General features: G+C 40.5%; 1 protein-coding gene across 2 annotated transcripts in view; it reads right to left on the minus strand.

Moving 5' to 3' along the window:
* The window catches only part of Mospd2 (motile sperm domain containing 2), a 43,960-nt gene extending 31,535 nt beyond the window's left edge, over positions 1-12,425 (minus strand). For both annotated transcript variants that reach the window (XM_021187785.1, XM_021187784.1), the window contains exons 1-2: positions 12,266-12,425; positions 12,042-12,111 (exon numbers count right to left, since the gene is read on the minus strand). In XM_021187785.1, the coding sequence (XP_021043444.1) occupies positions 12,042-12,111; positions 12,266-12,274 (79 nt within the window). In that variant the 5' untranslated portion in view covers positions 12,275-12,425. The remainder of the gene's footprint in view (positions 1-12,041; positions 12,112-12,265) is intronic.
* Positions 12,426-12,650: the final 225 nt, after the last annotated feature.

Raw genomic sequence — 12,650 nt, forward strand, 5'->3', positions numbered from 1 at the left:
TATTTTCAGTTTCTCAACTATCCATTCCCCTCCAAGTGCTACAGCAGTTTCGGGAATTCCCCTGGCTTCTCCATTTCCTTGTCTTTCACAAGTATTTAGTTGCTAAGTTGTAAAATGTCCACCTCCTCTACATTTGCACTGCCTTTAGTTCAGGGCCTTGAGCTAAGAGAAGAAAGGGCAGGAAGTAGAAAGTGCTTTTGAGCCGATTAACCTCTTTGAGTCTCCACTTTCTTAATCTTTATACTGTTTTATATATTCAAAGGCCTGTGTGAGGGTCAGATAAAAAAAGAATGCATGAAAGTGCCTGGAAATTTAAAACACCATAAAATAGGAGTCCATAAATCATACATTTGTGAAATGTCATTTGGGGTAAAGTTTTTAATATATGGGCTCTATTTTTCTAATTTATAAAATGAGAGGGCCCATACTACATCAACCTTGGAAAATTGTTCTAGCTCTGTAATTTGAAAATTCATTTGTATTCCAAGCACATTTTCCCTTTAATTATAAATGACATTTGAGAGAATAAGATGGCTTTAAAAGAGTTAACATGGCCTTCTGTCTCATTAAGGAGGGATCATTTAGTTTGGCCATTGTACCCGTAGGATATTTTCCTTAAAATTACAAGTTGCCTTCATCCTCTTGCAGGAAAATATCTATCAAGTACCCAAGTTTGCAGAAGCACAGTTTACTAGTTTATTCTTCCTAATAAAAGTGGTATTCAGTGAAAAAGGAGACTAACCAAGCACCCAAGTCAAACACACTAAGCATGTAGAAATATTCTATGGCTTCATCCCCATGGTTTCATAGGAGACATTAAACAGACATGTCTTCAAAGATCAAGGTTTAAAATTTGCTCTATTGTTAGAAACTTTCAAAAACAAATCTGGCTTTTTCTATACCCTTTTTGTTCAAGATTACGACAAACACTACAGTGATGCCTTGCCCTGGCTCGGGTCATAGAGTCAGCAGTTTTACCTCCCATTGCTTTTGTATAACCAGTACAAATGTCAGCATAATGAAAGAAGCAAATGATATTTAGGATTATGATAAGAATTTTGACCTCACTGGCTCCTGCAAGAGTCTTGGCTATCCACTAGGGTCCCAGTGTACACTGAAATATACTTTCTTAGAATGATATTTGGCAAGTGATACAAGCTCAGTTAAAATTAACTACAATAATAAAAAAAAGGAAATTACTGTTAACATGACTGCTACTAGTAGTCCCATCATCAACAAGACACAGACCACTACTAGAAATTTAAAGTCTGCTTCCTTCTGTAGTTGTCATGTATACCGGTCTCTGAAATCAAAGATCTCCACTGAGCATGATTATTATTAATAGGAATGTATTTACATAGGAAATTCTGTTGTTGCTGGTTTAACCCTTTAATCCTGGGCATGCAAAAATGAGAACAGAGAAGGGGAAAGAAACGAGAAGAGATAGCTGGACAGGGGAAGAGTTTGGCAGAGGCAGGAGAAAAGTAACAACAAAAGGAAAGAGGGGAAAGGCCAAAGGAGGAAAGTGGGAGAGAACACGAGAGCAGGAGAGGAAAGAGACAGACCAGGGACACAAGGCAGACAGATGGAGAAGAATGAGAACAGAGAAGAAATCAAAAGGTCAGCATCCCATGGCTTAGGACCGACAGCATGGACAAGGGACATTATTAACTATATTTAGTACAACAAAATCCACCTTTCTTTTTTTTTTTAACTTATTACAAGTTCTTATTCATTTGAATTATTTATAGTGTGCACAGGTACATGTGTGCTAGTCAGAGGAAAACTTTCTAGATTCGGCTTTCTCCTTCTACTGGGTGTATTCCAGGAATTTAACCCAGCTTGTCAGACATGGTGGTAAGCACCTTTACCCACTGAAACATCCTCCTAGCCCCAAATCTGTTCTTTTCATAGGCCTTAGATTCCTCCATGAATCTTTAGTATAGGTTAGATGAAAGGCCTGATAGGGGTTTGGGAGAGAACTGTGGATATGTTAAGAATGAAGCATTGGGGCTGGGGAGATGGCTCAGTGGTTAAGAGCACTGACTGCTCTTCTGAAGGTCCTGAGTTCGAATCCCAACAACCACATGGTGGCTCACAACCATCCATAGTGAGATATGACGCCCTCTTCTGGTGCATCTGAAGACAGCTACAGTGTACTTAGATATAATAATAAATACAGACACAGCCTGGTCTTGGCCTGGAACCCCAGAGACCTGGTGGGCAGTGACTTCCGCCTTCATGGGACTGTAGGAGTTCAGCCATTCCTCCTGGGCTCTTGGCTCCTTTTGCAGCTACAACCTCCCACAGACCCCCCTACCCCCACCACGCCCCACAAGAGAGGTGTGTGGCAATGTCATGCAGGCCATGCCCCAAGCTCCTGGTATTGTCTGGACTCCACCCCCACAGTTACTTGGCAACAGCCAGGTAAGCTCCTCCCCATTTACCTAGCAACAGCCAGGTAGCTTGTCCCCCTCCTCGTTCTCGTGCTCTCTTACTCTCTAGCTTCACTCTTGCACTCTTGCTTCCCCTCTCCCCACTCCCTTCCACCCTCTCTCCATGTGGCCATGGCCGCCCTCTACTTCTCTACACTTCTCCCCTCTCTCTGCCTTTCTACAATAAACACCTTAAAACCACGAACCTTCTCTGCTCATCCAGACACTGTGCTGGAGCAATGGAGCAGGTCTTTCCCTAACAAGCTATGTGTCTAACCTCCCTCCAGGAGGCCTCCCTGCACTCCAGCCACAGCTGCCACCAACCTAAGCCACCCCCCTGAGCAAGCCACCTGAGCGAGCCAGACTCTCTTCTCCCCGGGGTAACCTGTGGGAGCTCTCCTTCCTGCTCTTTTTACTTTGGCCCCCAGGCCAGAGTCTACCCGAGGGTTCCCATTTAGTTCTCAGCTCTTCCTCGACCCCAGAACCAGCTCTTCCGCGGTGCCCCGGGATCTGTGGTGCCCTAGAGTCGGAGTCTGACTCTGGCAGTTCTGCGGGGACTCCAGACTATGCCCTTTCCTCACTCCTGGAGTGGGATCCCATGGCTTCTCACAGTCCAATGCCTGCCCTTCAGTTCGGTGGGCTCTACAGCGCAGTCAAAATCCCCTAGTCCAAGTCCGCCTCACCCAGTGGCCCTAGCCCCCAAGCAGACACAAGACCCTATTTTTGTCCCACAATTGGGCAAAAACCAAACCAAACCAAAGCAAAAACCACTCCCTTAGCACTTGGCCACAATCTACTCTGAAACTTTATCTGTCAAGCTATCTGGAAGACTGAGTGAAAAGTGATCTTCTATGACAGAATATGTATCAGAGTCACAAGAGGATGCTAACACAGGCATTCTTGAGTTCTGTGTCTAGATCATGAAAATTTTTTTGTGGGGGAGGGTATCCAAGAATCAACAAACTAAATTAAGAATTGATTTAGTGAACCTCTGTCCTACTGCAGGACCTGGCAATCCTCACCACCCTACCCCATGTCAAGTTAGATTAAAAAATAACTCATACCTTGAGGGAAATAGATCACCTCTGTTACTGATACATTGTATGCTTATTTAAAATCCCTTTAAAACATAAACTGAACAAAAAATTCTCAGGCAAGGGCTGTATAGAAACAGGCCTTAAATGACCACAAGTCAGGTGCATGGAAGGTGGAACTTTCTATTTCAGTTGCTTTCCATCAAAAGCACAGGGCTAAATTTTCACCAGTCACCAGCTAATACCCAGGCTAAACAGACTTAATGGATTTTGGCCATTCCTACATATTATATAGACTGTGTCCAGGCCTCCTTGTGGGCTCATTGTGTATAATCTTGTGCTTGTTCTTCTTAGCCCAAGTCAAACGGGAGAGTGTGGGGCCCATTTCATTAAAAATCCAGGCCTGGCAGCACAAGCCTGTAATTCCAGTTACTCAGGAAGTCAAGGTAGGAAGATCACAAGTCCAAGACCTACACCAGCGACACAGTGAATTCAATGACAGCCAGGAAACTTAATGAGATACTTTTTCAAACTAGGAACTGAGAAAGGAAAGGCTGAGCTATACAACTCAATGGCAGTGTGCTAGCCCTGCATTCAATCTTCAGCACACACACACACACACACACACACACACACACACACACACACACACACCATATGGAAATATTGTTCATGAAAACTGAGCAGGAACAGCTCCTTAAATCACACCCGCAGAGTCCCTGTGTAATGAGGGAGCAGGCATGAGGTGACCTAACACTACCACTGACTAGGGCTAACATTGACCTCCACTGCTCAGCTCCAGGAGGTCAGGGAGATTGGAATGTCACTTCCCCACCCTCCTAATCCTTACCAACAATAGAGCCACATTACATTTTTGATATCGAATGATTATCTCCATGAAAATCTGGCCCCCACCAACCCTGACGTTCCTCATAGCCCAGATCTTTAATAATACATTACATTGTTCTTGCCCTTTATAACAGTTAAAAATTTACAGAAAATAAACTTATCAAATAACTAGCCAACAAAGATTGCAAAGTATAACAACAACAACAACAACAAAAACAACAACCAAAAAACTATCCAAAAAAGCCAACCAAACAAAACCTACTTTAATGACTTCAGCTAAAATTACCCTTGATCTTTCCATATGTTTTCTATTAGTTTTGACATATATTTAGTAATTTCCATTGTGATACCCTCATTAAAAATATGGGTTATTTAGTAGAAGTAAGAATTACACACATTGCTGCAAAGTTATTAATCCAGAGAGATATGTTGTTTCGGCTTCCTAAAATTTAATTTACTTTTAAGTACCTGTTTATTATGACTCCAAATATAATTACCTAATGGTGTGAGAACCTGACCTTTATGATCTAGCTGCTTTAAACTTTCTGAGACTTTTTATTATTGATCACATGGTAAGTTTTTGTAAGCATGCCAAAAGTAGAAAGATATATTTTAAAAATACCTCTTTTCTATTTGTTTGGTACAAAATGTATACACATAAACACACACACACACACACACCTCTATTCATACATATGCATATCTACAAACAAGTTTGTTCACTGTGGTGTTAAAATCTAAAATCTTAAGTGTGCTGTGTTTTAGTTGTGAAAGAAATTTACTGGAATAGATTCCTCCACAGGTGCAAGGATTTCTCAAGTTTCCTTTATAATTCCAGGAACTTAGCATTTTTAAGGCTACATAAGTAGCTTTTGAGTTGCTAAATGTCTTGTTCACTGAGAATAAGCAGCAGTACAACAAAAAAAAAGAACTAATGCTAATTCGAAAAAGTTAGTAATATAAATACCAAGTCCTACAAAGAACATAAATGTTTTAACATTGTTCACTGAAATGTAAGAAATGTATATCCTTTCATTCTTTGAAAAATGGTGAAAGAAGAGGAAAAGTCCTTTAGGGATTCTTATTATTCTATTTAATCCTCTAGGGATCTTCTGTTGTTGTTGTTTCTTCTTTTTTTTTAAAAAAAAAATTATTTTGAGACAGGGATCCATCCCAACATGGCCTCAGATATATTATGGAGCTGAGGCTGACTTTCAATCCCTGACCTTCACCTCAAGTGCTGGGATAAAAGACCTGAACTATCACACTCGGATCTTTTGGACACTTTATTATGACGATCAGCTTTAATTATCATCTTGATACAAACTAGAATCATCTAGGATGAGTCTCCATGAGGGACTCTCTACATTGGGTTGGGTTGTGGCATGTTTGTGGAGGACTGTTTTAATTAGGTTAATTAATGTGGCAATGTCCACTCCACTGTAGGCAGCACTATTCCCTTGGCAAGGAGCTCAGAACTATCGAAGAGTGGAGACACTGAGCAAATGGAAGGAAGCAAATAAGCCTGTATGCATACATTCCTCTCTTCTCTTGTTTGTAAATGTCATGTGACTTGCAATTTGAGGTTCCTGTCTCCATTTACCCATAATACCAAATTATAAGTAAAATAAAGTGTTTTTGCTCTCTATTATCTTTTGGTCAGGGTGTTTTATTATAGTAATTAAAAGAAACTAAAACACCAAATCAGAGTTATTAGTTAAGAGATTAAATTTTCAGAGATGAAAAAAGCTCTCCTATACCTTATTGTCAAGAGCACATGTCAAGTTGGTGATACAGTTTACTGGTGCTGCACTTAGCCCAAGTAAGGGCCAGGGCTCCCTAGTACCACAAAAAAAAAAATGAAGGTTATACTGTAAATTAGATAAACATACTGTACTTCTCGTCCAAGCTTCTAAATAACTGTGACTCAAACAAAAATCACCATCCTAGAAGTGACACTTTTTCATTATCAGATGGTTTAAAACTGAAAATGTCACTAAACATTGAAAATTGAATAGTGATAAATGACATAGATATATGAATTTTAAAAAGCCCACAGAAACTCACATGAAGTGTGAGCTGCACATCTGGTACATATGTGCCAGAGGCCTAGGTCCAGCCCATGTATGCTTTTTGGTTGGTGGTTCTATCTCTGAGAGTCCCAAGGGCCCAGGTTAGTTGAATCTCCTGGTCTTCCTATGGACTTCCTATCCCCCCTGGGACCCACAATCCTTCCCCCAACTCTTCCATAAAGAGTCCCCAACCTCCATCCACTGTTTGGCTGTGGGTGTCTGTATCTGTCTGAGTCCACAACTGGGTGGTGCCTCTCAGAGGACAGTGCCAGGGTACGGGGGATACCCAGGGGAGCCTCTGCCCACTGAGAGAAGGGGAGGGGTGGGAGAGGGGTCATTACTGAGATTGATGATTAAAATGTAAGCACATCTACCAATTCTTTATTCTCATCTAAGTTTACAACTCAAGCTTGGTAATTCTAGATCTATCATAAGGATAAAACTTGATCCTTTAAAAAAACTGACTTTAGCCTCTATATAAAGGGAGAGAGAGAGAGAGAAATCTAATAAAGTGTTGGTGGAGGAAACTTCAAAGGTCTAATACAAAGCAAGAGAATGAGCAAGACCAAAGTACAGGAAACGTGTCTCTAAAATGTCACAGTACACAGAAAGAATTGAAGACAGTGGATCTAGGCCTTTGGTTGAGTAGTAAACACATGGCTGCTTGCTCTTTCATGCTTTAGACATTATGTCCATTAAAAACATCAGCATTCAATTAAAACAAAATAAAAATTAAAAGCGCAGAATTGTCCCTGGGTGAGAGCAATCAAATAGCAACTGAAGAAACCACAATACAATGGGTAATTCTGAATACATTACAATTCTGCCCAAATCAGTAATAGTGGCATAAACTAAAAAAAAAAAAAAAAAACCTATATAACTGAATATAAGCATATGAAAAGAAGTTTAGGCAAACTAGCAATTAAATGCAAACTAAAAAACTACCAGTTAAGGAATTATAACACTAAATGTAGATAAGGTGGGGTTAGATAAACATTATTCTACAGGGCCAGTAGCAATGAACTCTTGTAGCTCATATGACTTATATGATGGAAGTTTGGTATAGATTATCAAATGAGTCCCAAGTGTTTATTTCTGGACACAATAATCTGATTTCAAGACATGTATCCAAAGGAAGTCATTTTAACTGCTTCATAAAGTGGTACTAACAAAAACATGGAAGCAATCTAAATGTCCAAAGAGTGATTATCTAAATTAAATGGTAACTGTTTTTTATTAATAGATACCAATATTAAAAATAGACAATGATACCCTAATAAAAATGTAAAATCCAAGTCATAAACAGGATGGTCATTTAACTTTACTTTCATAAGAATATAGACAAAAGATTAGGAAAAAAAATCTATCTAGTGCTGATAGCACTATTTCTAGACGGTATGGAGGCTTTTGACTTTTGTGCTATCAACTAAATTCCTTTACATTGATTCATATGCCTGTAAAAAAATCAGACACAGGCTTTGAGCTCAGCTGCCTCTCAACATGTCCTGAGTATAAACACTGACATCCAAGGTCCCAGCACATTTCTTCTCTTTTCATCCATGTGTGCACCTCTCGTCGAGGCTTACCACAGCAAGCTTCTATTGCTTCTTAAGGAGCTGCATACCTTTTCACCTCAGTGCCTTTCCTCAGACTCTCTGACCCACCTAGATCACCTTCTCTACCAGGCAAAGTTCTGCCTACGTTCCTAAGAAATACCACCTGGGTTAGTCAGCTTCCTGGCATCACAAGTCTCTTGAGATCAAGAGAGTAAAGATTTATTTTGTCTCAGAGGGTTAGCCGTTCAGTTTCTAACCAGTTGGCCTAGATGCCATCCAACCTGGGATGAAGAGGGACATAAGGTAGTGGGCAAGTAGCAGGCCCAAACAGGGGAGCAATAGGAAAAGGAAGGAACCAGGGTACTATAATCACCTTTGAAGGCATCACTCCCAATAATCTAAGACTCCCTTACTCAGTAAACAGCTCTTAAAGATTCTGCCATTTCCCAATAGCACCATGTTTTAGGGCAAGTTTTTCTACAGTTTGGGAGCTGCCAAGCTTTGCCATGAAGTTGCTTCTAACTCAGTCCTAACCTGATCACCAAGAGGTATCGCTCCTTAGCACTTCTCAAAGAAGTCCTTTGAGAAAAGGTTTCATGGGTCTTAGGCCAGAGTGCACATCACCAGGTAGTCAAAGATAATTAGCTTCTTTGAATTCCACATCCTCCCACTTTCTAGGATTACAGGTGCACACTGCCACGCCAAGGGACTTCTTTGGTTCATATTTCTCAGAATTGAATTCACCATCTTTAGCAGATTGTCTTTGTTCGAATACTTTCACGAGACTGTACAAGTTAGAAAAATGGCTCTATCATTCCACTTTCGCTAACACTGACAAACTGCTTTATAGAATTAAGCAGATAATGAGTACTTTCAGGACTGAATAAATTATTGTCACAAAGAGAAAGTAGAAAGAATGGAAAATGTTTCTCATTTGAGACTCAGCATGGAATTTCTCACAGTAACAATGAAGGAGAAAAGTAATTATGAACCTGCATTTTCTTCTTCTTTTTGTCTGCTCAAAAAAATAAATCTATCCATATTTGGTAATATTTTCCTCGGGCATGAAAAAAAAAATGAGCTTGGGATTCCCAAGAACCTATTTTCAACTGAATGTCTGAAAAGAAAGTCCTTGAGGAAAATAAATAGTTTTATTTAGGAAAAACATCATTATGCCTTGTTTGCTTTAAACCTTTTATGAAACAAAATATTACTAATGAAAGTAGAGACTGCAAAGCAAGTGAATGTTCTAAGTACAAAGTTACTTTTTCTTATTTTATCTGTCTATTTATATGTTTATATATTTATATGTTTTAAATCAGGATTTCCCTTTTACTTCATGCCTACCCAGAACTCACTATAACAGACCTTGTTACTTTGGAACTTAAATGTCCTCCTCCCTCAGCCTCTTCAATTCTAGAGTTACATGCGCAAATGAACCCCATCAGCTTTACCAAACTTAATTTCTATAAGCCAAACTTACAAGGGAGGATGCATATGAACTAAAGAGCCTTATCATATTTCAGAGTACAAGTGCAACTTTCAGGAAAGGAAGGCCTTTCATGGTTTCTACTTTCCTTACCAATAGAAGTCTTTAACAGTAACAACTTCTGTGGAGATAACTCCCATACCAGTTCACCTATACCTCATTGTGTATATTTAAGGGTAAAACCACCCCAATACTTAATACCATACACAGTGCCTGATTCTAGAAAAAAAAAAAGCTTGTCTTTATAATATACATGATGAAGGCTATTTTTTTGTTTTTGTTTTTGTTTTGTTTGCCAGACTTTTGGTAGGTAAGGGGAGTTGGTTAGAGATAGTTCTTAATTTAAAATGTCAATTCTTCCAATGGTCTTCTAATGCATATCTTTAAGCAGAGCTGTATGCACTTAAAGGGTAGGTACTGAGCACTGTGCAAGGTACTGAGGAGTAAGATAAACAAAAGGCTTCTGCCTCCAACTTCTATAGGCTGCTACTAACCAAACCCATCCATTATCCACTGGAGGAAATGAACAATAAACAAATCAGACAATTACAGGCTAGGAGGGAAAGTAAGCAGGGCAGGAAGCTACTTAATAACCAGTGAAGGCCTCGCAGATACATTTAAACTCTAAAAAGACAAAAGGAAAAAAAAGACCTAGCCTTACATACTAACTGGGGAAAAGCATCCCAGGCGAAGAGAAATGGAAATGTCCCAAGATACAAACAGACTCATTCTGTTTGAAGCACACAAATGAGGCAGTGTGTTTATATTTTTCAAACTGTGGGTCAAGTTTTGGATTGTGACGTCAACTTTGTAGGTCACTGCATTTTCAAAAAAGGAAGTCAAATAGAAAATACATCAGCTACATGGTTTTAGACTAAGTATTCAAGTTTGGCTTTGTGTGTGTGTGCACACGCGTGTGCTCGTGTGCCTGTGTATGTGTCTGTGTGTATATTGGGTTACTATTTGTATCTTCCTTAAAGCAGGGAGTGGTCAAATCTGTACTAAGCAAAGAGAGAAATAACAGGTAAGGAAGTAACAGGTAGCTAGGAGCTATAAGACATATGGCTTCCCAATTGTAGGCCACTGAGAAGAATTGGGACTTTATTCTAAATACATACCAGTGGGAAGACAGTGAAGGGTTTAAAGCTGGGGAGTGACATGATCTAATTTGACATCACAACATTGCTGAAAGATTACTAAAGTTGAAATCCAAAAGGCTTGAATAGCAAGCCAAGCTAAGACTCTAACACCAGAGATTCTGAGCAAATTGCTTAATGGTACTACACATCACTTCCCTCATTTAAAGATGAGACAGTGGAATCAAGATGACCTTTTAAGACCTTGAAGATTGCATAATTCATCTATTTTCTGCTTGTTCCCTTGAGCATAAGTAAATGATGATTGTAAAACGGCCAATTCATTAGTTATGAGTTATATCTCAACTTACTATAAACCACATCGCGATGAAGTATACTCCTACAGAAAGTTATTTTAGAAGTACTTCTTTACTGTAACCAGAAATGATAATAGACATGAACAAGATCTCTGTGCTAAAAGTTAATAGGAGTGCTTTTGCAACTCTCTGGTACAAAGTTTGGTACATGAAGAAAATTGGCCAGGAGGCATGAAAAGATTTACTGGCCAGGCTACTTGGAACAGACTTACTTGTTCTAGGTCATGAACTGATATATAGTACCGAACAGTATATAAAGGTGTATGAATTCTGCTAAGTACTACAATCAAAATACAACAGTTTAATTCGTTCCACTGTAACCAATGACTGAGGCAAAATCTAAATTGACCACCTACTGGTTTTTAGTTCCACACTGGACGATCAGATGCGTGTTTCTTCACTTAATTCTTAACCTTACTTGCATTTCACAGATATGGAAACAGGAACTCAGAACGTGGAAGTAAGCTATTTTGTGGAAGGGGGCTACATTAGCATCAATCAAGGCTACAAGATGACAAGCAACCCCAGTGTTTTAAATTCCATATTTATAACTTATTCTAAATGTTTAAAAACACTGTGCAAGCACTATGTCATCAGCTTAAGTACCTGACAACTCAACTATCTATGACATTGAACAGAATATTCAACCAATAAACCAGTTCTGCACTTACAGAAACTTTTAAGTACAGAGTGTGAAGAGATAACTTGTGCGTAGCACTTTGGGTTTTAAGAAGCGGAATTAAGCAAAAATAAAAGGAACTGGATTACCAAATTATGTACAAACTATATGGCAACAGTGCAATGGCAGTTTCCAGGTTCCTTTCCTGGTGAAAGGCCACCGAAGGAGCCATGAACTGCACACTGTCACCTATGCCACTGGCCAATATGTTCGTAGCCTGCGAGGCCCATGAACATAAGGAGATGCTAGGCATTCTGATTTCTAACTTTCACTACCCGTTTAAAGGAAGAAAGAAGCCAGAGCACGACCTGCCCAAGCAAAGCAGCGCACACAGTATGGCAAGACCTTTGAAACATGTACAGCATCTTTCCAGTGAAGGTTGGAAAGGTCTCTTAACATCTCCCGGCAAGAACACCCACAGACACACCAGTAAAAGTTGCACACCCCACTTTAAGTCACAGAAAGCATGCTCACCTGTCACATACTCAGCTTCGAATCTCCGCCGGGTCTCTGAGATTAGCTTGGCTTTATTCTGAGCGTTATTCTGGATAGAAGACACAACAAAACCTTAAGATGCTCTCGGTCTTTACCCAGATCCCTCCCAACACAGCTCACCTGCACCAGAGCGCACAGGGAGCCCTGGGCCTGGAAGCTGTCTTCCAGGCTCACGGCCCAGGCAGCGATGAGGTGCAGCTCACCTCGGCCATGGTCACAGTCGCCGAATCGATTGTGGTGGTAGCCGTCGCTCCTTCCACAGCCGGCAGCCAAGTGTCTCATCACCAGCCAGCCCAGCCCAAAGGTAGACCAAGAAGGGAGGGAGGGGGAGGGGGGTCGCGTGACACCGGAACGTAGAAGGAAGTGCCTCCACACCGTCCAATCCCATAGTGTTGTCCGGGGTAGAGGCGGGAATAAGTGCTCTGCTGGGCTCCCACTTGCTTCTCTAAGGAGAAACCCCGCCTTCCGACGACCTCCTGGCACTGCTGTCCCGCCCCAAGTAGCCTGGAGCACTCTGATGCTTTTCCCTGAAGCTCAGCCCCTACAGCTCAGCTGGTCATTTGCTTCCACCACTCGGACGCTCCGCCC

Source organism: Mus pahari, chromosome X (genome assembly GCF_900095145.1).
Source record: "Mus pahari chromosome X, PAHARI_EIJ_v1.1, whole genome shotgun sequence".
In the NCBI taxonomy this organism is placed as follows: Eukaryota; Metazoa; Chordata; class Mammalia; order Rodentia; family Muridae; genus Mus; species Mus pahari.